The 26,035-nt window shown below is 43.4% G+C and overlaps 1 protein-coding gene across 9 annotated transcripts in view; it reads right to left on the minus strand.

The window, feature by feature from the left end:
• Nucleotides 1-137: 137 nt before the first annotated feature.
• The window catches only part of RIC1 (RIC1 homolog, RAB6A GEF complex partner 1), a 142,486-nt gene continuing 116,588 nt past the window's right edge, over nt 138-26,035 (minus strand). For 4 of the 9 annotated variants that reach the window (XM_045065000.1, XM_045064999.1, XM_045065006.1 and 1 more), the window contains 14 exons: nt 22,774-22,812; nt 22,333-22,443; nt 21,504-21,593; nt 20,701-20,861; nt 19,595-19,733; nt 11,871-11,987; nt 10,674-11,402; nt 9,053-9,211; nt 8,828-8,964; nt 6,779-7,065; nt 5,972-6,163; nt 3,821-3,998; nt 3,483-3,671; nt 138-2,684 (listed from right to left, as the gene is read on the minus strand). In XM_045065000.1, the coding sequence (XP_044920935.1) occupies nt 2,396-2,684; nt 3,483-3,671; nt 3,821-3,998; nt 5,972-6,163; nt 6,779-7,065; nt 8,828-8,964; nt 9,053-9,211; nt 10,674-11,402; nt 11,871-11,987; nt 19,595-19,733; nt 20,701-20,861; nt 21,504-21,593; nt 22,333-22,443; nt 22,774-22,812 (2,817 nt within the window). In that variant the 3' untranslated portion in view covers nt 138-2,395. The other 5 variants (XM_045065004.1, XM_045065001.1, XM_045065003.1 and 2 more) reach the window with 5 other exon arrangements.

Genomic DNA, 26,035 nt, shown 5'->3' on the forward strand with positions numbered 1-26,035 from the left:
AATAATACTGCATACCAATTTTAAATCTGTGTTAAGTTACTTCATAAGGAAAATTCTAAAAGGTGGAATTACATAATGAAAAGATTTCCATGGCTTTTAATAAACATACTTTTTACTGTTAAAGCTGAGGTGCTGAATAAAGTTCATATAATGGTTTTATTGCCCTTCACCAAATTAGAAAAAAAATACACATTACAGAAGTAGCAGCAACTTTAATTACAAGCAAAGGTTGACTTCACTGCCCAAAATGACTCTTGTTTTGGTGTCAGCAAATAATCTTCAAATAGTTATACTGAATACTTAAATTCATTGGTTAAAATTATGCTTCAACAGTTGATACTTGAACCAAACAAGGCAAAATAAAAATATAAGTTTAAAAAAGTAAAATAAATAACAAATTACCAAACAGAAACGTTCTGTAAACCAGCCGATTTTTCTTGTTCAGGTCGCTCATTTCTATTACTTGGGAAACAAGTTCAGGGACAAAGACTCATTCGGGAGGTTCGCCCCAGGAGCTCAGTTAACCTGTCGGTGCCCTGCTGTGACGGGGGATGAACCCAGCAGCACACGCGAGACTGGAAAGGAGCATAGCTGTTTACAACGATAAATCATTTTATTGACTGTATATTCACACCAAACACAAAAATAATGCTCGTTCTCCTCCTCATGGACTAGGGCAGGAGAAGTTTCAGGTAAATTTCTTTCTGGGCTGCATGTACTCATGGGACACGTTTTTTAGAAGATTCAGGGAAAGGTGGTTTAAAACAAAGCTTTAAATAAAGTAGCACCAGAAGGACCAGGTACCATCACCACATATCCCAACCAGTTGTTCTAGTACGTGAAATTATTGCACTTGTAAAGTTGAAAGTAAATGATAGTAAATTACCAAACTCAATAATTTAAAAGTTTGATGAATTTTGAACTAAGCAATTTCAAAACGGTTTTGAGTTTCCCTTCCAAGGAAACCCAGGCTAGGACAACTGTATCTAGCCATTTACTTTAAAAAGCAAGGGTAGAGGACCAAGTTTTATTTCTAAAGTGTAATTGCACTATGAGAAGAGAGGCTGTTTTCCATAGTGGTATGAATTTGGTCCACCTCAAGATAAATTGTTATTACAAAAATAAACAAGTTTGTTTTTGTAAAAAATAACATTGCATTCCTTTGTTTAAATTGCACAGTACAAACAAGCTATGTAAATTAATACTGATATAAGGTAACTGGAAGTACATACAGTGGGTACGTGTTTAGTCTGAAGCCATTAAGGAGTATGCAGATAGGTTTTCATAATGTATGAAAACTAACATTAAGTCATATCTAGAAATACATAAAATATTTTAAAAGTTCACAGAGTGATTTTTAGTAGTCGTGATAGTACAGGATTCAGCAGTCTATTTACATAAAGGTCCATTTTTATTCAATTTACAAAAGCAATAAATAAGAAACTACATTAATTTGCACAAAACCTGTTTCATTCATGATCGGTGTGACCATTTCCATTACTGTATGACCAAGCCAATAACCCTGCTTGTTCCTGTGAACACCTGCTCCCGTCTGGAAAGAAGAGCAGGCCCCATCTCCTTCCAAGAGTGAGTACTGCCGTGCAGAATCCAGCATCAAACCTTACCAATTATAATATAAGCCCTAAAAATATGGACAGTGCCCTTTGAGTCTATTTACACAAGAGTATTCACAAAAAGATACAGTTCTCTGATACAAAATAGTTTAGTGGTATCTAACAGCATAATCGAAAGCGCCCCCAGGCCTCTGCAGGGACCTAGCCGCTAAGGGAAGCAGGTGCACTGACTCACAGGCCTGTAGCTCCCACCGAGTCGGGACTGGGATTTAAAGGCTAGAGACCGCCAAGGACAGGTCCCCATCACGACGGCCACTGCTGGCCCGGGCAGGCCTCTGCTAGGAGGCCAGTGCGGGAGTCCAGCGCTCTTGATCCAAAGGGGCGCACGGGAGCTCAGTGCCTAATGAGCTCCTGCAAGCGCCTCAGCATTTACCTTCCAGAAGCAGCCTGGACTCCCGCCGGACCAGGAAATTTAAGAAGCTACACGTCCCAAAAAGGGAGGCTCATCTAGGGCAAAACAATCCCTATGGTTTAGGAGCTACCACTCTTTAAGAATAAAACCAAAACACCCTCCTGTACAACTGTACGATACTCTTTATTACTTCCCACTGCAGCTTAAAAAATTTTTTTATGAAAAATGATTTGATATCACATTTTCACGGAGTCCGAGATTTCCTAGAGGAGAAAGAGTTAAAATTTAATACTACCTTACCAGAGTCTCTGAGTTCTCTCTCTGGTCCAGTCGTCCAACGAGGTCACGGTGTCCTCAGTGGCGCGCTGCTGCGAAGGAATTCTGCCCGCGGGGACGGCCGCCACCGGCCTTAGGACACAGAACAGTCGTAAGTCCCGTCCTGAAAAGATTCCTCCTCCTGCGCTCGGGTCGCGTCCTCCTCCTCCCGGCTGACCAGACTGCCACCTCCGACCTCGCCCTGGGGGACACTTCCGTGGCCCGAGGAGCCCCGGCTCTCCTCTGCACGGGGACCGGCGTGTTCAGGGGTCTTGCCCACGGTGACGGGCTGGAAGGCTTCGGGCTGGACCTGCTCCTCCGTGAGCTCGCTGAGCTTCTGCACTTGCGGCTTAATGATGTTTAAAAATGGCTTATATCCAGGACTAAGCAGAGGGAAAAGGAAGTTAGCTCTCCACTGCCGCACTCACAGCGCTCCCTCAAGAGTTCTGGACCAACTCCTAAACAGGGACACAGTGAGGGCGGAGAGCTGGGGAGAGGGGGCACGGGGCAGGAGGAAATGCTTCTCAGGTGCCGTGGCCGGCACAGCTGCCTCGCGTTCCGGAGCTCGAGCAGCAAGGCTGGCGCGCCTTCTCCTACTGCGGGACAGCGCGGCTCCTACTGCGGGACAGCGCGGCTCCTACTGCACAGTCTGAGGACCAACAGGGTTTTTCAGACTGGAAGCACCTGCACACAGTACAGCTCTTCTAAGTGAATTTGGCAACTAAGGAAAAAACCAGAGCCAAGTGCAGGAAACCCCAAATCCACACGTAGCTGGTGACAAGGGGCTAGACTCTGAGGCTCCTCACTTCTATCCATTAACTCTTAATTCGGGCTTCCTAGTAAGTGCTGTGCTCTACTCAATTCACACGTGCCTTATGTTTTTATCTTTTCAAAGCAGATATTTTCAGGTTATTATTACCAGCAATACCACAGAACCACAGACCTCAAGGTCCAGTCTAACAATTCTCAGAGCATCTGTACTGTGTCATTTATGTTCCTGGCCGGGCACAGAATGGTGATTTAAGAGAACTACTTCAGAAAGGAACGTGTGAAAGCATTTTACTTCTCCCAACCTAAACAATTTCCAAGTAAATGAACCAGAACTAAACCTCGCTCCTGTGAAAGGACAGGACTGCCCCGAGGACAGCCACGGGAAGAAGCCGAAGGAGACGTGCACTTACCAGTCTGTGGAGGCCCATCGGGCTACAGCGTGCAGCCCCGTCTTTATGTTCTGCAGCATCTCTCCGTCCACCTCTGAAGACTGGATGAGAAGCACGATCTGGTTGATGACTGAGGATTCTCTAAGAATCAGGCCTATGACGACGCACCAGTCCAGACATCCTGCCTCCATGAAGATGTGCAGCAAGTACCTACGGGAGCAGAACAGAAAGTTCGAAGCTCAGAAGGTGCTATGGTGTAGAAAAGGGCGATCGTCGTCAGCAAAGTAACCCCCGCACCCTATTTGCCCGAAGACCTGGAGCAGGCCCTCTGCTGCCTGGATGCTGAGGGAGGGACTCACCGAAGCTGGACCTGGGATTTGTGAGGCCCTTTACTCGCCAGCTCCATGGAGATGTGCTCCAGCTCGGACTGGGTCAGACTGAGTGTGGAGAAGTTTTCATCCACCATTGTCCAGTCTCCGTCCACCACGGAGCTACTTTCAGTCAAGTCTGTGGCTGAACCGATACTGCATTCGTCACCTGATGAAAAAGTGCCAAAACTTACAAATTAGCTTCATGCAGAAAGTATGTTTATGAATTAATGGTTTCTCACATGTTGATTTCTGCTCAAAATTCTGAAACCCAAATGTTAAATCAACTGCTAAAATTCCCATGTTATATTAACAGTAGTAGATATTTTTAAGAAAAAAAAACCATTAGAGAGATGAGGCATTATGCGCCTTCAGATGGAAAAGCGCCCTACTGTCTATGTAGCAGTCTTGCCTGCCTCCAAGAAAAACACCTAGCTATAACATGATCAGGCCTTTGGATTCAATTACTAATTTATAAGAAATACAGAAGAAAGTGGTAAACCATGAAGATGCAGTCATCAACACTCACATTTTGAGAAAATCATGGAAGCAAATCCAAACTGCAAAGGTTTAAAAAAAAAAAAAAAAAAATCGGGGTGGGCACCCGGGTGGCCCAGTTGATTAAGCATCTGACTTGGTTTTGGCTCAGGTTGTGATCTCGTGTCCATGAGATCAAGGCCTGCTTTGGTTTCCACGCTCAGCCAAGAGCCTGCACTCTCCCTCTCCCTCTGCCCCTCCTGCTTATGCTCTCTAAAATAAATAAATCTTAAAAAAAAAAAAAAAAAGGTGGGGAGGGAAAGAGTCATGTTTTAAAGAAAGAACCACAATGTGTGAACCTTATCTGGCTCTTGGTCCTAACCATAAAAAAAATTACATTATGAAACAACTGGAATTTTAATACTTACTAGATATTTGATATTAAGGAATTATTGTTAAATTCTGGAAGGGTGGTAATGGAATTACTTTTTAAAGAGTTCTTTTAAAGTACATACTGAAAAAGCCACAAAATATATCAGGTGTTGGATTTGGTTCAATAAGATATGAGGAGATCACACAAACGTGGTCCTGCGCGGGGAACAGCTGAAGCTGGGTCACGGATACATGGGGGGGGGGCAAGGCTTCCGCGACACGATTAACTCTAATTTTAAAATATATTTGAAATCATTGCTTCAAAGAGTTTTCGATTAAAAAAAGGCGAGCAATGGTATTACTTCATATCTCTAGTCAAGGTCAGAGACAGAAGGCAGAGTGGCGGCTGCCAGTGCTGGGAAGGGAGAAAAGGAACTGTTCTGGACTGGGTACAGAATCTTAGCTTGGCAAGACAGAGTCCCGGAGGCCGGCTGCACAGCAACGTGAATGCACTTGATCCTACTCAACCACATACTTAAAAATGGTTTAAGTGGCACATATTATGTGTATCTTCTACAATTTGAACAAGAGTGACGAAAGGCGTAAGCTTCTCCATGTAGCACAGCTCAAGAAATGGTGAAGACAGCAAGCAAGAGCTTTGGCCCCAAAGAAAACTGCAGCCGGCCTGACACTTAGCCCCGTGACCGGACGAGTCTCGGCAACACGCATCACTCTGACGCTGCTTCCGTCTGGAACTCCACTAACCCCATAGGAGCAGAGGCTGGCACTTGCTATTTGGTAAAGGGCTGGAGAGTAAATTAGGCTTTGAAGATTAAGAGGTAAAATGAAGGACATTACACAGGAACTTGCAAGAGAAAAAGAAAACTACAAATTTTTATCAGTAAAATAAAAAACAGAAGACAGTGAAGTAAAATTTTTTATGATCCATGTCTACTTATGAGAAGAATAGTGTTCTTTATACAGAGCGAATATTTTACTTACTTGAAGTTCAAAGTCAGTGTTTCTGTATCATTAAAATCAAGCACACAGTTTCATCTGTTAGTGCTGGTCTGTAATGAGACTGTACCTATGTCGTTCATCTAAAATAAATATGGCAAAGTATAGTTCAGGCCAGCGTGGCCTTGTTCTAGAAACTAACCTCCTCTCTAGCAGATTCTAATGGCTAATTTCAAGGACACGGCTGGAAAGAGTGGAGCTCTGGTTCTGAAGGGCTACGGCACAGAAACCTTCCAAAGGAACTAAGGAGAAGCGAGAATTTAAAATGACATTTACCTTTATTAGATAAAGGGGACAAGAAGGCGTCTTGCATCTGTGGTCCATGGGATGAGGCTGGGTCGATCTCGGGCGGGGTGGGGCCGATGTCGCCAAGCCAGCTCTGACTTCGTTGTACATGAGACACACCCGTGTCTGTCTCAAGGCTTAAAAAAGGGTCCGCTGACTGGGACTTCAACAGCTGCTCTCCTACTGCAAGGCAGGCCCCAAAACAAGAAAGCAGGAATTCAAAAGATGCGCGCACCACCATTCCCACCTCGGGAATTTTCAGCTTCTTCCCCTGCCACCCTCAAACACTGGAAGTTCAAAGCCAACTGCCCCGCGTCGTCCGTCTGCAAACCAGGGAAGCGGACAATGCGGCGCCATCTAACCGTCAACCTACATCGTCACGTCTCATCAGCACGAGACAGACTTTAGTCTGTTCGTCTTATAAGTCTTTTCCTTGGTTCTTAAGATGAGATGTAGTTTCGAAACGCCACAGGAAAAGCTTTCTGGTTGAGCTCTCATGAGATACGGTCATGACAACAGTCTTCTTCGAAAGACCGCAACTAAAAATCTTTATCTTTTAATTTTCCTTTTACCAAGATTTCACTTGGTCGTCTCCTAGATCAGAAGACGGCCCGGACTCTCAGAGATGCATTGCTACCACTTCTCCATAATGTCCGTCAGAGAAGTCACAGCTTCGCTTCTCTGGAGGCTACGACTGAGCTGTTCTACCGCTCGCCATGGAAGGGGAGCGTGGCGGTGCCCGCAGCCAACTTTCACCTGGTGGCCAACCTGCGACCGAGTGCCACGAGCCTACGTTACCTGTTCGGTATTTTCCATTCTTGAAAGGGGAACTGAGAGAAGAGGCTGGGATGATGGGAAGCGGCCACAGGAAGTCTTTGTGGAGTCTCTTCAGGGCCAGCACGAAGTTGTCCACCCTTGCGGCCCGAGTGCGCTCCTTGCACAGCCAACTGATGAGCTCGAAGCCCAGCTGCGCTGCAAAGCAGCCGAGGTCCTTCAGCCGAACTTCTTCCAAGAGACGCCGAGCGTGTCTCCAGAGCATCATGTCAATGTACATGTTCTCGGCGCAGTCGCTGTCCTTGCTCCACCTGTAGGCGGGACAAGAAAGCTGCAGCACCAGCGCTCCCGGACGACGTCCCGCGGCTGGCCGCAGCAGCGAGGCGGACGCGGACAGCGAGGGGCGCCGTCCCCGATCCTGCTCTGCCCGAGCGAAGACCGACACCAGGGCTTTCCTCCGTGGATGCCACGGCGGCTGACCACCACCCGGAGCACGGCAGGCTCTCAAAAGACCCTTCTAGAATGGAAATAGGGCAGAAGCAAAGAGAGGAGACGGACAAAGCCAAACGAGAGGAGGGCGCTGACGGGCTGCGGGACAGAAGGGGCCAGAACCGCTGTGCCTGGAGAGCCCAGTGGAGAGAGGTGAGGAGATCAGACCGAAGACACGGACAAGGGACGCGGCCGAACGAAGCCCGCGCACGGGGTGGGGGAGGGGCAGGCGCGCGGACGCACGGCCGGGGCCTAAGAACTTCCTACGCGACGACGCGCAGTCTGTCATCCCTTACTCGTGTGGGCTGATACGGGCTGACTGGTGTGGTAACTGGGCCGGGCGCGCCTTCCGGGAGAGGCAGTGCCGGCCGTGCGGATGCAGATCCTGGCTCTGCCCACTCGATCCTGTGTGAACCTGACCAAGCTTACTCGCTGGGCCTGTTTCTTCACCCACACAAGGTGGTGAACAATGGTGCCGACCCTTGTAAGTCAGAAGGATGAGAAGCCGCGCTCGGGTACACGCTCGGGCAGCGCCTGGCTCGTAGGGACGCTCCTGCGCGCCGGCCAGCGATCGCGCTCGGCGAAGGCGCGGCCGAGAAGCTACTGTTTGTAGCGAGCCGTGGCTGCGTTTTACTCGTATACGGCCCGACTGTGTGTGTAGATGCCGGGAGTAAGGGAGGTATTAATGACCTGATAAGAAAGTAGTAAATCGTCGTAGAAGAAAATGTTCAGGAAGTGCTCACTAGGTGTCAGGCGTTGTAGAAGAATGAAGGGAGAGTGGCGAGCCGAGCTCAGGAAGGACACAGGACCTCCCAAACTAGAGGAAATCCTACTTTATAATGTTCAGTAGGAGTTCACGGAACCTCTCAGGAGGCAAAAGCCCATCTACGGGTGATGTAGCTTTCGGTCCTCAGGATACACCTCCTCTGGGCTCTCCCACTGTTTAATGACTTCTCTAGTCAAGAGTCACAGGAGAGGCAAGTGCATGGGGACTTTTACCACGAGTTACAGTCAGAAAGAAAGGTAAAACTACGGCTATAAGAAGGCTTCTGGATTGTGTGCAGAATTATCTTTCCTTTTTATTCTGGTCCTCTATTAGCAGGGTGATTTGAAGTGAGCTTCCGTCAGAATGGGTACACAAGAGGCATCTGGGGGGCTCAGTGGGTTAAGCCTCTGCTTTCAGCTCAGGTCATGATCTCACGGTCCTGGGATCGAGCCCCACATCGGGCTCTCTGCTCAGGGGGGAGCCTGCTTCCCCCTCTCCCTCGCTCCCTGCTGCTGTTCCCTCTCTTGCTGTGTCTCTGTCAAATAAATAAATAAAATATTTAAAAAAAAAAAAAAAGAATGGGTACACAAGACCTACTCTAGGACAAGGGACAGAAACTATTCAAGGAATAACAAAGGGGACTCTGGAAGACAGAAGGAGGGAAGCAATTTGCGTGATCTTCAAGTCTTTTGGAAATGGAGAAAGAACTGTATTTGATCAAATGGTTGTTTTCCTAAGATCCAAGTTTACAAGTGGCCTGAAATGCAATGTGTGTCACAGAATGCCCTCAAAGCAGTAACGGCTCGTTATTCTTTTACCTTTTTCCAGAAGGACCAGATGGCATACTCAGCGTTTTCTGTAAGCTGAATTTACTAGCAGGAACATTTTCAGCTGACTGGGATAAACTGATGCTTCGATTCCTGAAGAACTCAAATCCGCCACTTGAACTGGGTTCCTAAGATCACACACGATGCGCAGTACCATTAGAGAAAGAAGTCGTGTAGGTGTCTGGCCTAGAGAGGCTGTGCAACTTTGCAACCAACCTGAGCAGTAGGTGTGGATGGAGGGGTCTCGGATTCCCCAGAGCCAATGGCTTTAAGAAAGCGCATCATGTGTCGACACAGGTCCCACTTGCCTTGTTCCAGGGCTGTGCTGAACAGAAGCGTGGCATGCTGCCTACTGACCGCCGGGACTTCCATGTTCTACAAAATCAACCAAAGACAAGCATTCCTTTTACATGGCAAATGATTTGGGAAGTATGAGCAACTCTGTAGCGCTATGATTTCTATACCAGAGGAGGAAGGCAGCTCTATCTCTATAGGGGAATGTTTGATAGTAAGAACAAAAAGGATCAACAGAAAGTATTGTGCAAGGAAAAGCGAGACAAACACTCCGCTGGTGTACCACAAATAAGGATTTCCTAAACTTTCTAAAAAAGTCAAATACCTCACATAAACCTGACCCATATTCTGTCTTTCCTGGCTCCTGGTGACCCTGTGAAGTGGTTGTGTCATTCCTGTTCTACAGATGAGGAAATGGAGTTCAGTAACTTGCTGAAGACCAGCAAAAAAGCAAGAAACAAATCTACCTGATTTGCCGGACTCCCAGAGGCCCAGGTCTCCCTCTTGTGACAGTTTTTGAGGCTGTGACAAAAGCACTCTCAGCTCTGGCCAGCAGTCGGTAGGAAGGCTACACAAAGAGCGTCCTTAAGAATTCTTTCGCAAACCTTACCACATAGCCTGCCTCTGCCCTCAGGGACAGGCACCTCACAGGCAAGTTTAACCGTAATTATGTGACAAGGCTGGAATTCTGCTGCAGAGAACGTGGCCAATCCCACTGCTTGGCAGATCACTAGAAGTCCAAGTCCAAGACAAAACACAGCTGCATTTATTTTGTTGCTATTTTTATCATTCTGTGTTTTTTTTTTTAGATGAGTCAGGGCATCAGACTTTAAGGGCCATCCCACCTCTGCTGGACTATTTCCTCTGGCTTCAATCAGTTGTCATGAAGCAAGTAAGCGGACGAGACATGTGCTTCAGGCAGAGTTTAAACCAAGTTAGTGGTCAGCTTCTTATATCAATGAAAACAACTTTGTGGTAATTTGAAAGCATGGCTAAGCGTACCTCTCAAATCTGTATCCGACTGAGAACAACAACAAGCCCTTCTGTCAAATATATATATAATGACAAATTTTCAAGAGTCTCAGAGAACCCATTATTTTGACAAGAACCGCACACTGAGGGTAATTACTGTGGCAGGCCTGTGCTTCCTCAGCCTGCTATGGGGAGCCTAACATAAGGTGCTCTGCTAGGAGGAGCCAGGCTTTAACCAGAGTCCCCTTGGTGATTCCTCGCTAGAAGGAAACAAATCTGTTAACTGTGAGAGGCTCAAATAGTTCAAATTAGCTAACATTAGCTCAAACTCACTAATATTCAAAATAATTCTTCTTTATTATATTTATTATCTAATATATTATATTATATATAATATTATATTATGTGTAATATGTGCATGTTAGTCTATGTTGTTATACTGCATAGAACAGAAAGCCAGACTGCAGATTGCAAGAATCCTTGGGACACCATCAGTGTCAACATAGGACATTTCTTTCCCCCTCTCATTTTGGCTCATTCATTCTTTACTTTATAAGAAAAGAACTGTTACCTGTAAGATAATAAGGTAAGAGGCAGCTGTGTCCAAATCCTGAGCCATCAAGCATTCCTCAAACAAGTCCTTGGGGTTTCCAACGGCTGCGAAAAGGTAATTCCACAGGGCATATTCAGTCTTCCTGGCACAATGAACCACTGTCTGCAGGAAGAGGGGGAATTCGGTGATGAACTTGGCCACAGTGGGAAGCAGAGGGTCGGGGATGGGTTCCCGTGAGGTAGCTTCTTCTTCCAGCACTTCGTGGAGCATGAGCTCCAGCACGTGAGGGAAGTAAGGTAGAGCGGCGCACGACTGGGCTAAGAGCAAGGCCTGCTCCCCGAGGTTCCTGACCAGCAGCTGCCGCAGAATGTGGTGGAGGTAGATCTGAGAGGTTCTCTCCACAACACAGTACGGGAAGAGCACCTCCAGCTGCTCCCTGGCGCCGCTCCGAGTGTACAAGGAATCATAGAGCAAAGTGTCGTTGACAGCACCGAGCACTAACGCGTCTTCAAACAGAACAGCCAGGGGGTAGATGTTGATGTGAAAAGGCAGCATGATCCGCTGCGACAAGAAGGAATGGGGCTTGCGGTGATCCCTGGGGAAGAGCGGGAGCCACACTTTCATCCCTGCGCCTCCGCAGCTCAGCCAGAGGGCCTCCAGGAGGTGACGCTTCTGTTTATTTGCGCGACACGTAGTCCAGACATTCTCAACAGACTGGGCGAGGACGACAGGAGGACAGAATGGCAGCTGGAGAAGCAGAGACAAGAATCCATTTTTTTTCCTATTAAATTCGAACACTCTCAAGTTCCTTGGCATTAATTTCTTAAGCCTTTCAAAATGATAGCACAACTTCTTTTCGGAAAATTAGGAGACACTATCTAGAAACAGAATCCAGAACAGTACCCTGCCTTTCAAAGTATGCATATTTAAATCTAAAAACAAAACAAAACAAAACCAAAGAAACCCCACAAACTTCACCAATTTACCCTACTTTCCAATTAGAATTAGCAAACAAGAATGCCTAAGCAGGAACACCCGGGGTATGGATTTCTTATTATTGTTCCGGGATGTTCTTATTCACAAAGTCTTAAACCTGGAGGCTTAAAGACTAATATTATATACTTTCCCAGTTTCCAAGTCCTAAGACGATACTCTCCTCTTACGTTCTTTTATTCCTTCATCCCTGTTGCTCTACAGGACTTGCATTTTACTCACGAGTTTCCTCTGGCTGGGGTTACTGTCCTTCTCCCGGATCTGAGGGCCCGACCTGTCCCTCTGCATCATGATGAGCTGCCCGGCGAGATTCAGCATGATGCTCTCTGCGTCACGAGCCTGTAGGAAGCACCGGACGGACTCCAGCTAATGCAGATGTGTTCAGCATCTCCCCCAGCTCTGTATGGTTTACAAGTAAAACCACCACCACCGTCTCCCGAATGGGCACCGTGTACAGCCGTGTACAGCTGTTCTGTGGGGTGATGTGGACTACAAGCTGCTTGCTGGCTCGCGCGTAACAAGCTTTACCACAGTGCAACTACTGAGGAACGCAACTACTGAAGAACGCAAGTGAACCTGAGTCAGGGCAGAGCTCAATTTTCCTGACCTAACTAGGAGAGCTTCAGCAGTTCGCAGTAATGAGAGATCACTTCAGTGACCGGCCTGACCTAGCTAGAGAAGGCTTACAGGGTGAGGCGGACCTTGAAGGGCGAGGACGACACACGGGAGGAAGGAAAGGGGCGGCTCTCCAGCCGAACGCCGCCGCTGTGAATGACGCGGAGATGGAGCATCTCTTTAGGGAAAGGGAGAAAAACCTGACTAGATTAGGAATATCATGAGAAAAACGCTGGGTGGTGATGGGACTTTCAAGGAAGGCTAGGTTAAAAAACAAACAAAAGACAGGAAATAAGCTACTACTTACAATTCTTGAATAAGGGAGTTATTAAAAATTCTGGGTTATTCAGGATGGCTTACTCAGGAGAGACAGACATTACAGGTGTTGACGTCAGGAATGAATGAAAAAAGGATCAAACACACCTTCCTTTCGCTACGGAAAATTTCAATCCAACCCTAAAGCAGAGAGCCCAACACGTGACTGCCCATTCAGCCCTCTCACCTGGCTGCAAGTTGAAAAGCTTTGTTCTAAAGCACATCTCAGACATGAAGTCTTTTCCACTTGTAAAGAAGAAGAGCATGTGGATTTACAGAAACAAAACAAAAAACGACTGACGCCTTAGGCCTGAAAGGCTGGAAAAGAGAAGTAAACTAGCAGGATTTCAGGGGGCGCACCTTGGTGGGTGCTAGAGGAGGTGAGGTTACCACGGGTAGAAGTTCCAAGCAGAAGCTAAGGAAGGGGAAACTGAGCAGTTTCATTTCACTGGTCATTAAATTTGAAGGAATCTTAAGACTTGCGAATAAAAACGTGAGCAATGACTGAAGTACGGACGAACACACCAGAATCTAAGCACGGCTGGTCAACTGAGGGAGTCAGATGAACTTTCTGAAGCCAAGTATGCCGGGGAGGAGGCGAGCAGGGCACCAGGAGAGCACAGTGTCACAGAAAGCAAGAGGGAAAAAATTTTAGGAAGGAAAGGGTGAGAACTCAGAAGCTACGGGCGGGCGTCCCAGCCAGGGCCTGCGCGCAGGCTGCATTTAAGCTGCCATTATTATTTAGGGTTCAGTCCGGAGAACGGTAGCTGCCCTACATATTCTATTTGCAAAAACAGTTACACAAAACACTCTTAGTCCTGCCTGCCAGACACTACTGGGACTGTGGAGAAGAAATGACAAGAGGGTCCACAAGATTCATGGATTTTGTCTTCATTCTGGTGGTAGGCCACATCCAGGCAGGTACAGTGTAATAACTTACATTAATTTACAAGGAAGAGAAATTAAAATAATAAAAATAACAAATCTCCAAGCAACTGTCACAAAGCTCAAGAACTTCACTTGGAAAGAAATCTTTGGGTCCCCATTTTGCATGTAATGACACGAAAACTAAAGATCTGATCACCTCTCCACAACACAAGCTTCAAGGTAGGAGAAGGAAAAATGGAAATTATAAGGTGCGCACTATTCTAAGAGCTGGAGGGCAGAGGGCAGAGGAGAAATGAACACACAAACCAAGAGTCAGACCAGAGAGCACACTGACCGGCACAGAGACTCCCCGACACTTTGCAAAGATCTTCCGAGAAGCTACTGCAAGTCACCACTATAGGACTCATGTCCGTACTGACCCCTGGGAAGTATGAAAATGGTGAATTTCACTACATTTGACATGATCTTATTACACAAACAAACCCACTTCTCTTTCCTTCAGCTGTATTCATGCATTCAACACTTTCCACCACTATTACAGCATGAAGAACAGGGGAGTGCAACAGCACTTCCCAGCAAGTTTAATGAGCTTTCCAGGAACTTAACATTAAAGCAGGGACTACCTGTATCCCCGAAATGCCACATTTGAAAGGATCAAACACACCTTCTCTTACTCTAAAAATATCCTTAGTAGATGACTCTTATATTTATGAGTTTCAGAGACTCATAGGGGGGAGGCTATCTTACTAATAAACAACTTTCACTGTTAGGGTTTTTAAAATTTTTAATATGAAATCAAGACTTGTTTTGCTGTAGCAGTCCTGGTCTTCCCTCTGTGTAAGGTGGAATCAATCTAATTCCTATTACATTTCAACTCACTTTTTTTCCCCTTAAATTTAAATTCAAGCTAGTTAACACACAGTGTAGTACTGGCTTCAGGAGTAGAACTTAGTGGCGCATCAACGACACATCACACCCGGTGCTCCCTGATGCTCGTCACCCCATTACCCCAGCCCCTCAGTGTGTTCTCTGTATTTAAGAGGCTCCTATGGTTTGCCTCCCTCTGTTTTTATTTTTCCTACCCTTCCCGTGTCATCTGTTTTGTTTCCTAAATTCCACGTATGAGTGAAATCGTATTTGTCTTTCTCTGAGTTACTTTACTTAGCGTAACAACCTCTAGTTCCATCCATGCTGGTACCAATGGCAAGGTTTCATTCTGATGGCCGAGTAACACTCCATGACACACGCACGTGGATGGAGTGGATGGGTGTGTATGCACACCCCATTTACCAACTGATGGAGATTTGGGCTCTTTCTGTACTTTGGCTATTGTTGATAACGCTGCTATACACACTGGGATGTGGGTGCTCCTTTGAATCTGTATGTTTGTATCCTCTGGATAAAAATCTAGTAGTCCAATTACTGGGTCATAGTACTGCATCTGCTATGTCTATTTTTAACTTTTTGAGGAACCTCCAAACTGTCTTCCAGAGTGGCTGCACTCTGCACCAGCGTGCACTCCCACCAGCCGTGTAAGAAGGGTCCCCTTTCTCCACATCCTCACCAACATCTGTTGTATCATGTGTTGTTAATGTCAGCCATTCTGACAAGTGTGAGGTGGTATCTCACTGGGGTTTTGATTTGTATTTCCCTGATGATGAATGATGTTGAGCATCTTTTCACGTGTCTGTTCGCCACCTGGATGTCTTCTTTGGAAAAGTGTCTCTTTATACCTTCTATCCACTTTTTACCTGGATTATTTATTTTTTGGGTATTGAGTTCTTTATAGATATTTTTTTTAATAATGTTCAGTTAGTCACTGTATAGTACATCATTAGTTTTTGATGTAGTGTTCAATGATTCGTTAGTTGTGTAAAACACCTAGCTTTGGATACTAACCCTTTATCTGATATGTCATTTGCAAATATATTCTCCCATTCCGTAGGTTGCCTTTCAGTTTTGTTGGCTGTCTCCTTCACTGTGCAGTAGCTTTTTATCTTAATGAGGGCCCAATAGTTCATTCTTGCTTTCATTTCCCTTGCCTCCAGAGACTAGTGCAGCAAGAAGCCGCTGCACCCAAGCTCAAAGAGGTTGCTGCCTGCTTTTCTCCTCTAGGATTTTGATGGTTTCACATGTAGGTCTTTCATCCATTTTGAGTTTATTCTTGTGTATGGTGTGAGAAAGTGGTCTAGTTTCATTCTTCTGAATGTGGCTGTCCAATTTTCCCAGAATCATTTGTTGAAGAGACTTTTTTCCTCTGGATATTCTTTTCCACTTTGTCGAATGTTAGTTGACCAGAGCTGAGGATCCACTTCTGGGCTTTCTATTCTGTTCCAGTGAGCTGTGTGTGTGTTTTTGTGCCAGTACCATACTGTCTTGATGAGCACAGCTTTGTAATGTAGCTTCAAGTCCAGAGTCATGATGTCTCTTGCTTTGCTCTGCATCTTAAACATTGCTTTGGCTATTCGGGCTTTTTTTCTGGTTCCACACGATTTTTAGAGTCATTCACTCCAACTCTGTGCAGAATGCTGGTGGTATTTTGATAGGGACTTCATTTTATGCGTAGGTTGCCTTGAGTAGTACAGATGTCTTTTAAACAATATTTGTTCTTCCAATCCAAGAGCATGGAATGTTTTTCCATTTCTTTGTGTCCTCTTCAGTTTCTCTCATACATGTTCTATAGTTTTCAGCATACACACCTTTTGGCTCTTTAGTTAGGTATTCCGACGTATCTTATGGTTGGGGGCTACAGTAAATGGGACCGACTTCTTTCTGGGCTGCTTCAATACTGGTGTATAGAAATTCAACAGCTTTCTCTATCCTGTGCCTTTGCTGAATTCCTATATCAGTTCTAGCTATTTTTTAATGGAGTTTTTCAGGTTTTCTACATTGAGTATTATCGAAGTCCTAGGCTCAGCAGTCAGACAACAAAAAGAAATAAAAGGCATCCAAACTGGCAAGGAAGGCGTCAGACTGTCACTCTTCACAGTCAACTTAACTTCTTTATCTGCTCTTCACCACATCAGATCTCTCCTCTTTGTGAAAGGCGTTTTTTTTTTTTTTTTTTTTAACTTTTAAAATTCCAGTATACTTAACATGCAGTGTCATATTGGTTTCAGGTGGTGTGTAATACAGCGATTCAGTATTTCCATACATCAGTCAGCGCTCATCACAAGGGCAATCTTCCATCCCTACCCCCACCCGCCTATTTATCTCCCTTCTGGTAACCATCGGTTTGTTCTCTACAGTTAAGAGTCCGTTTCTTGTTTTGTCTTTTTCCTTTGCTCATTTGTTCTGTTTCTTTAATTCCACATATGAGTAAAATCATATGGTATTTGTCTTTCTCTTATTTCACTTAGCATTATACTCTCTACATTCTTCTGTGTCATTGCAAATGACAAGATTTCATTCTTTTTATGTATTTTTAAAGATTTTATATTTGAGAGAGAGAGTGCTTGTGAGCATGAGAGCGGGGAGGGGCAGACAGAGGACAAGGCCGACTCCCGCTGAGCAGAAAGTCTGACATGGAACTGGATCCCAGGACCTCAGGATCATGACCTGAGCGGAAGGCAGACGCTTAATTGACTGAGACATCTGGGCGCCCCTTTTATGGCTGAGTAATACTCCATAGTGTATAGACCGTATCTTTAACCATTCGTCTACCAACAGACACCTGGGCTGCTTCCATAATTCGGCAATTGTAAATAATGTTGCAATAAATATAGGGGTGCATGTATTCCTCTGAATTAGTGTTTGTGTATTTTGGGGCATAAATACCCAGTAGTGTGATTACTGGATCACAGGGCAGCTCTATTTTTAACTCTGAGGCACCTCCATGCTGTTTTCCCCCACAGTTGCACCAGCTCGCATTCCCACCACCTCGGCATGACAGTTCCTTTTTCTCCCCATTTTTGCCAATGCTTGTTTCTTGTGTTTTTTTATTTTAGCCATTCTGCCAGGTGTGAGGTGACATCTCACTGCAGTTTTGATTTGCATTTCCTGGATGACGAGTGACGCTGAGACACATTCTTCATGGTCTGCTGGAAAGCCTTGCTTAAAATGAGCTCCCCAGTACTACTGGTGCCACTGCTTGCCCACTGTATCTGGGATATAGGGAGTCCCTTTATTTCTCCTAATATGAAAACTTCAAACGTGAGAGAGAAAACGTCAAAGTACAGAGAATAATACAACGAACCCCCATATTCTGATCACACAAATTCACAATTATTCAAGATTTTGCCACATTTGCCCCATCTACCCTTTGCTCACTTATTTTGCTCAAGTATTTTATTATATTTTTAAATATTTTATTTTTTAAATAACCTCTACACCCAAGGTGGGGATTGAACTCCCAACCCTGAGATCAAGAGTCACCTGCCCCACCAACTGAGCAAGCCGGGTACCCCTACACCAAAGTATTTTATTTTATTTTATTATTATTTTTTTTTAATTTTTTTTTTTTTTTTTTTTTACACCAAAGTATTTTAAAAGGCGATGAAGTACGTGGATATTTGCTGGTATAATCACAATACCAATACCAAATCTAATAAAATCTACAATTATTCCTTAATGTCACCTCTCAGTGCATACTGAGTATCTCTAAGTGTTTTAATAGTGTCTTTTTATAGCCAGTTTGAATCAGGATACAAATGGGGCTTGAGCACTGCATTTGGTCGGTATGGCTCTAAAGAATTCTTTAGAAGAGTCTCCCCTTACCATCCCCAACCCCGCCACATTACTGACTTGTAGCTGTCCTACAGAAGGTTCTACATTGTGCTTCCTTGTGGTGTTAAACAAAACCTCTACCCCTGTATTTCCTATGAATGAAACTTGACTCTAGAAGCTTGATTTAATTCAGGTTCAGTGTTTTGGGCAGTAATTCCTCATGTGAACTTTAGGATGCATCTCCCCAGAAAGCAGGCCACACCTGGTTCTCCTACTTGTAGTAATGCTAGTATTGATTAATAAGGCTTAGATCTGGCCACCTGATCCCCTCACTGTGAAGTTCCCCACCAACCTTTCATGCGATGGCTTCATCGATCATGATCACTTTCTGATTCAGTTATTTCCTTAGGGGCAGCAAAATGGTGATTCTGTAATCTTACCTTCCTTCCACATCTTCTAGCTACAATTCTTTTGTGAAACAGAACTTTCCCTTATCATCTGTGACTCTCTGGCTACCATGAAACATACTTTGCAGAGGAAATGGGCTCTAGATTCTGAAGATGAATGGAAGTGCCTTAATAGGAAGTAAAAGACAGACTGGGAAGATAGAAATGATAGATACATCTACATAGTTATAAATCCACATAGTGAATCCTTTGAAAACAGGTTCCACACTGACACAAAACTTGGGAACCGTCTGTGTAACAGAAGGAGACTTGGAATAGGAAGTTACACAACTTTGTGGGTTTTTCCCCCCGCCCCCCAACTTCGTGGGTTTAATCAGAAACTACAGCATTATTTTCTTTCCTTATAGTTTAGTTGACTAATCATGGAGTTCTCTGTATTTTATATTCAGTATTCCACTTTTTTCCTTCTCTTTCACTGCCAAGTTTAGGGTCACTAACACCCTTTATTCAGTGGCCTCCCAGTTACCTTCCCTAAATCCAATTTTGTCCTACTCTGGTTCATTTCCCCCTTATAGTTAGACTAGACATTACAAAGCTGAGATCTAGTAATACTCAGCTTAAAACACTTTAGACTTTAAGATAAAGTCCAACCACCCTGAAGTTCTTCCATTTTTCTTACTGATAGGCCTCTGCACTACTGTTCCCACTGATCTGAGATTCCTGCTCTTTACACAGGTGACCACCTGTCTTCAGGCTGTCACTTAAGTGGTACAGAAATTTCTGACTGTTGGACTATTCCAGGTGTTCATTCTACACTCTGAGTGACCTATACGGGTTTCTGGCACACACATCCCAATTTTAACTATTTATGCATGTAATTGTTTCTTTATTGTCTGAGCAGAAACCAAGTTTGTTTAGTTTGCCACGGTAGCCCAGCATCTTCATGCAAAGCACATTTTAGAAACTTGATACTTGCTGAACAGATAGCTTCTGTAAGCAACTTAAAATGCTAAAAACTGAGAGAAGCTCTCCAGAGCCCCAACGACGGTACGGTACCTGCTGCGGCATCTTCAGGGTGATTCCATTCTCTGTGCTCACGGAAGTGAGAGTGACTGAAACTACCAGGAAAGGGTGAGGAATGTAGCGTGACATGGACACTTCTTGAAGAACTTGAATGCCGGCAGTAGTACTCGGACTGCAAAAAAAGAGAGAGAAAGATACCCACACACCTCAACATCAATGCCAGCAAGTTTTTTTGTTTTTCTTTCTTTTCCACTACTAACAGTACAAATTTCATGCGTTTGGAGGATCCAGATGCCTTCCACCCATTATTCCCTCCCCTTCAAGCATCCTTCCGGCAGCAGACTGGTGAGGTTGAGATATCCAGAGAATACAAATGGAAATAAGGGAGAAAGAAAGGGAATACAATGTAGAAGGGAAGAAAAAAACCTAGGGAAACTAGGAAGGAAAAAAGAGGAATAGTTAAGTTGGTTGAGAAAGGACATGGCTTCCATGAGAGGCTAGTAAAATCTCTTATATCTATCTCTACAGTATTCCTTAATCACTAAGCTATTTCAGCAAATACACATTTTAGGGCTATTTACACACACACACACACACACACACACACACACAGATCACAAGAGCAAAATAAAACTCAAGAGGCATGGTCTAAAGGCTACCAGCCGACCGGCCACCCAGAAGAATGCAGGCGGTGCGCAGCAGCACCAGGGGCCGCCAGCCCCTCCCGCGGCAGACCGCAGCTGCCTGGCTCAGTGCGAATCGACAGAGTCTGCTAAGGACACACTTCCCAAGGCCTTAGGCCAGTGAACTCCTTCAAATTTCCCCACATGTCCAGAACATTAGGATAGTTAGTAACCACTTGTTTTCAAGGCTGTGAAAAAAATTAGTACCTAAGTTACCCCATCCCAAACCAGATTTTCCCCCCGAACAAGTGCAGTAAGAGCAGCTGAAGAGGTTGGTGCAAACTATTTATTCAGGTAGCTAAAAATAACTGCGTGAACATCACTAAATACAAAATTTACTTTTTTCACTTCTAAAACAAAGGAAACTAAACACAGGGTAACTTTTGAGAAAATAAAAATGACGAGGAAGCACAGTATACAGAAGCAAAAAGTGACAGTCGCACGCCATGCACTTACCCATCAGACTTTCTTTCAATGCTGTACAGGCAGATGGAACAGTCTGCTCTGAACACTACCACCACGTCCCGGAAGACACTAAGCAGCAGTGTTTCCGCTTGTGCTCGGGTGACGTGGGCGAAGGCATTGTCCAGGTTTGATGTGCGCAGGTAGACTCTGAGCTGAAGAACAAAGAATGAAAAACTGTAAAAACAAGACACCTACACCTCAGGCAGCTAAATACTCTAGACATGCTGTTTTTTTATCTACTGACTTCAAGTAAGAAGTTTAAAGACCAATCTGAGCTTTCGCAATAAATGGATAAATTTTATAATTTCACAGGATAGCCTCATTCTACAAAAAACCAAAAGATGAACCAACTAAAATTGGGAATGTACTATTATGAGGTACTCCTTCTCAAGACCTGCATATCCAGACCTGATAAAAGTAGACCAGCACTTTCTGAAAACATAAACATACAAACCAACAAATTAATAAATCTCTAAGGGCAGCCATCCTTAGGAACATCTTTGCTTTGAACAACCTGCGTTATTTACAAACTTCACAGACAATGTCTAACAGCTAAAAATCCTTAGAAAAAGTTGTCTCAGAAGTTCTGATTATCCCTTAAAAAAAAAACTTTCTTAAAAGCAGTAATCTGATATGAGGGTCTGATTTAGGTAAAAAAGCCAAATGCCAAATTCTTAATGAAAAAATAAAATGCTATATTCATTTCCCCAAAATTATATTTCTATTAAAGCAGATAGTGCTTAACATCTTTAAAATATAAAAATCTGTTATCCCTGAGAGAAAACAAGCCTTACCTCTTCTTGACGGTCACTTATGTTATAACATGCCAGGACAATAAAATCATTCCACCAGGCTAAGCCACCTGTCACAATCATATTTTGCTCCTTAAAAGATAATTTAAAAAACATATTTACCTTTATTTATATGCTGCCAGAAATTACAATAAGTAACACACTTATAAAGTATTCCTAAGCAAACAATGAGAGCTTAAATTATTTCTGCTCTATTCTTTATCCCCCCCAAATTAAGTATCACTCTAGGCCTTTATGAATAATAATTTATATTCTATTTTGAAAAAATTAACATTTCTATCAATAATTGGGTGCCATGTAGCACCATTATTCCCTTATTCAACAGACTTTGGTTTAAAATCCTGCTTTACAATTTACCAGCTGCTTGACTCTGAATCCTGGTTTCTTTCTTATAAAAGGGTAACAACTGTGCCCTCTCTGGGTGGTGAAGGTCAGTGAGGCCCCTGAAGTGCCCCGCAGGCTGCCACTACACATTAATCCTTGTCTTTTCCAACTGCACATGTTTCTGTGCTACCCACAACTTCACATCATATACAAACAAGCGGGAAATGATCTCAAATTCAGTGGAAGTTGATTCTGACCACATCTGATGAACTCAATATGGAAGAGTAAATCCTCCAATTAAAAACAAACCAATCTTCTCAATACAAAATGCTTTATCAAGTACTTCATTAGAACTGACCTTAGATGTAACCCAACACCATTTTTTAATATTTGGTATTATTTTTTAATGATTAGTGGCTTAGAGTTATTTTATACGGTAGTGCACTTATATTCTGAGAAATCAGTTTTTAATTTCAAAAAGACTAACCTGGGTAATGTTTCCAAAAAGTTTCCATTTTTTGGTGAGTAAAGAGTAATGTGCAAAACCAAACTTGCCAACCACAGCAATATTCTGTCCAAGTTTATCAATAGCTGAAAACTAATTCAAAGAAAAAATTAAGAACTCTTCCTTGCAAATGTATATACTTAAATATAAAGAACTTAGCATTATTGTGTCACGCAAATAGACTTTAATAAATGTTTGCTAAGTGAATTAAATGAAAGTGCTAAATTAAAAAATCTGAATATTTATACACAAGTTACATTTCATCAAATTACTGATGTTAATACGTTAACAATGTACAAGGGATCAAGTATTAAAATTTTATTATCAACGCGCCCACTGAAAAAAGGCTCAATTCCCAGAATGCCTCCTGCAGCAAATACTATCCAATAAAAATTAACCCCAACAAAATAACAAGTAACTCACCCGTATAGGCCAATTGCTCTCTAGATAGGTGTTGGAAATCTACAGAAAATAATACATCAATTTGGTAAGACTCCTGCAACATATTTAAACTTAAAGCACTTAAAGCATTAACATCACAATATGATATTCACTTTCCTGTACAACGTTTAAAGTGTTCCCGAATAGTGGGTATTACTAGCAGAGTATTTGGAATTTACTTTGAAATACCAGTCCATATTTCACATCTCCTGTCTTCACCATTTCATTATGGGTGGCTAGATCAGGCTTTCCTACACTGCTTTTTCTCTACACTGTTTTTGTTTATATTAAATACTGAATATGCCATACAAACAGACTGAGAGAACCAGCCACGAGGGCAAGCAGGAACTGTAGAAATGAAGAGTTTGAGGGCCTCAGCAAGTTTTGTTTTTGCTTTTTAATGGGAGGTATTTTTATTACTTTTATGTCTTCTGATCAAAATAGCAAAACACTGCTTATAAAATTTAAGCAATATAAAAATGTACAAAATTGGGGCGCCTGGGTGGCTCAATGGGTTAAAGTCTCTGCCTTCGGCTCAGGTCATGATCTCAGAGTCCTGGGATGGAGCCCTGCATCGGGCTCTCTGCTCAGCAAGGAACCTGCTTCCTTCTCTGTCTCTCTCAGCCTACTTGTGATTTTTGTCTGTCAAATAAATAAAAAAACCTTTAAAAAAATGAAATTCTGTTCTATCCATTGCTCCAGAGATAACTACTGGTTAGTCTTTATTCTCTCTCTAAACATCCATACACAGGTAAGCATCTGTCTAAGCTACTCTTTTTACTGAGGTATTTAACCTATTCATCTATAACAACTTTGAATTACAGATAGTAACACTTAATCTGCAATGGAAGTAGGAAATACACCTTCCTCCTGTGTCATCTGTCTTACATCTCTGTACATGGTATCTTTGTATCACTCTAGCAAGAATTTTAAATTTAAAAGATTCTTCCATAAGACATTAACATAGATAAAGAAAATTCTAGCTTTACTGAGACTGACTTCTCCTCTAGCCTACTGATTAAGCAGTTTTTATGAGCACATGGTGAGTATGGCATGAAAATTATCAGAACAGACAGAACAAGGGAAAAACTCTTCTATTCCTGGAATAAGAGAACCTCAATTTATTTGAATTCATTTTCATTGTACTCCACGTATTACATATTTTTTAAAAAGGAAAGCCAAATTAAAAATCCAGTACAATGCAATCAAATCCAATAAGATTCTCTGTGTAATGTGAAGACAAAACTAAAATCGAATTAAAAGTAATATGCTAAAAATATCTGTATTAACCTTGATAAAATTTACTCATAAAGCTATCTGCTAGACTTCACTTATTATCTAGTAAGTCAGCCTAAAATCCAAATAAAGTAACAGCTTTTGGTTCTGTTATTACAAGTTCTCAATCCTAGTGCCAGTTTGTAGAACCTCACCCTGCAGAATTAAGGGTAACGGTGCCATGATATATGCTTGAAAAAGGCTTAACTCCTATCTTAACAGATTCACTGCACCACACAGGCCAGTTACTAAAGTCCCGGGAAGGGTGGCTTCGGTTCAGAAGCCTGGTAATCTGAGGGAATGATCAGGCGGGGACAGAAGAGCTCAAAGTAGTTTTGTGTGAGTCTGTTAAGTGAATTCTCTGTTTGGATGAAGAAAATCAAAGTAGTCACTTGAAGAGGGATGTCCCTGGAATAGAACTGAGCCAGCCATCCAGAACGCGAAAAAGGACTCCCACTTCCCCTGACCCTGGTGTTTCCCAAGTATTTAAGAAACATGGGGGTGGGTAAAGTGTGAGCTGGGATCCCAATGCCAACGCGGATTCCAGCTTGAAGGGTTCCTCAGCATGGCACCAAGGTAGAGTTTTATCAAACGGTCTACACTCTAATGAGTATCTGTAAGAAAAAAAGGTTTTTATTCTTTTAACCCCCCAAATGTAGGAAGTGCCACAAACTACAAATGATTTATTTTCAAAGCTTGAGTTTAAGTTTAAAATGAAGCTTTACTTCTGATACAGTTGTGTCTGAAGATGCTATGAAATGAAAAGTGAAAATGAAACATTCATTTTCCCTAGTAGACCACATTTATGGATCTACGTGTCCCCTGAGCTTTGAGCTCTGCCCCTTACACTGAGAACAGGACATGGCAGAAGTAAGGCACGAAGCAGCAGCTAATGAATCATGAAGTCAGGCCAGGACTGCAGACTCAGGGCGCAAAAGTCACACCACGCCACGCCACTGGGAGCCTGAGTGCTAAGGTACATAATCTCCATTCTCAACATCTTAGGATTCCTCAGCCTCTTAAAATACCTCAATCTACCTTCTTCCCCCCTTCAAGTCATTTTGCTAAAACCCTGTCTCCTACCTAGACCGCTTCTGTCCATTGCTGTGAGACTGTGAGAGCCAGCAGGTCTGCTGGCAGACCTGCCCCGTGCCAAACCCCGCATCTGATGCATCTGAGACGGTCCTCAGAAGGTCTGCCAATCATTTATAAACGAAAGAGTCTTTACAATCCTCTGTTGACAGCCTTAGCATATTTTGTAAGCCTATTTTTTTCCAAATGGTTAGCCAGTTAAATTACAAAACCAACATTTCAGAACAGTGGATGATAATGATTTATGCTTGTAATGTTTGTAAGAAATGTTTGTATCATACGAAGTTCTGAGTGTTAAATGGCAGTGCAAGCAGGAGTGCACCCTAAAACCATGAGGGTGTTGTTATAATTCCACATTATTTGTGTTCTGTTTGTCAAACTACTTTTGAAGTTTTTAAAATCTGTAGCTAGGAAAACTAAATTTAAACACACACACACACACACAGCACCACTTCTACCAGCAGCTACCAACCCTGCTGCTGACAAGTAAGTGTATGTATTAAGTTAAAAGAAAGAAACATATTTAACATAGAATCTTCTGATCAGGAAACTAACAAGTGTAAGGTAGAAGGTCTAAACGAACGAAAAATCCCGTTGTCTAGATGAGGAACAGACAAGAGAAGCAGAATTAGTTGGAGCTTATTTGATGAACTCTAAGCTGTGTAAGAACAAAATAGAAGTCGCGTAAACAAAGTCACTCTGACGGAGGATGTGGGCATTTATCCCAGACCAGAGTGTATGTTGAAGGAAAAATTAAACAGGCACCCGTGTTTCTTCAGGGAATCATTACTACTGGTTAAGACCCAGAAGGTAAAGCATTAGCATTGCAGAGACACTGTAAACCACCAAACCAAAACACTCCCACGATGCCGCACTG

The sequence above is a fragment of the Mustela putorius genome, unplaced genomic scaffold, assembly GCF_011764305.1.
Source record: "Mustela putorius furo isolate JIRA1106 unplaced genomic scaffold, ASM1176430v1.1 tig00003854_pilon_pilon_pilon, whole genome shotgun sequence".
NCBI classification, from domain to species: Eukaryota; Metazoa; Chordata; class Mammalia; order Carnivora; family Mustelidae; genus Mustela; species Mustela putorius.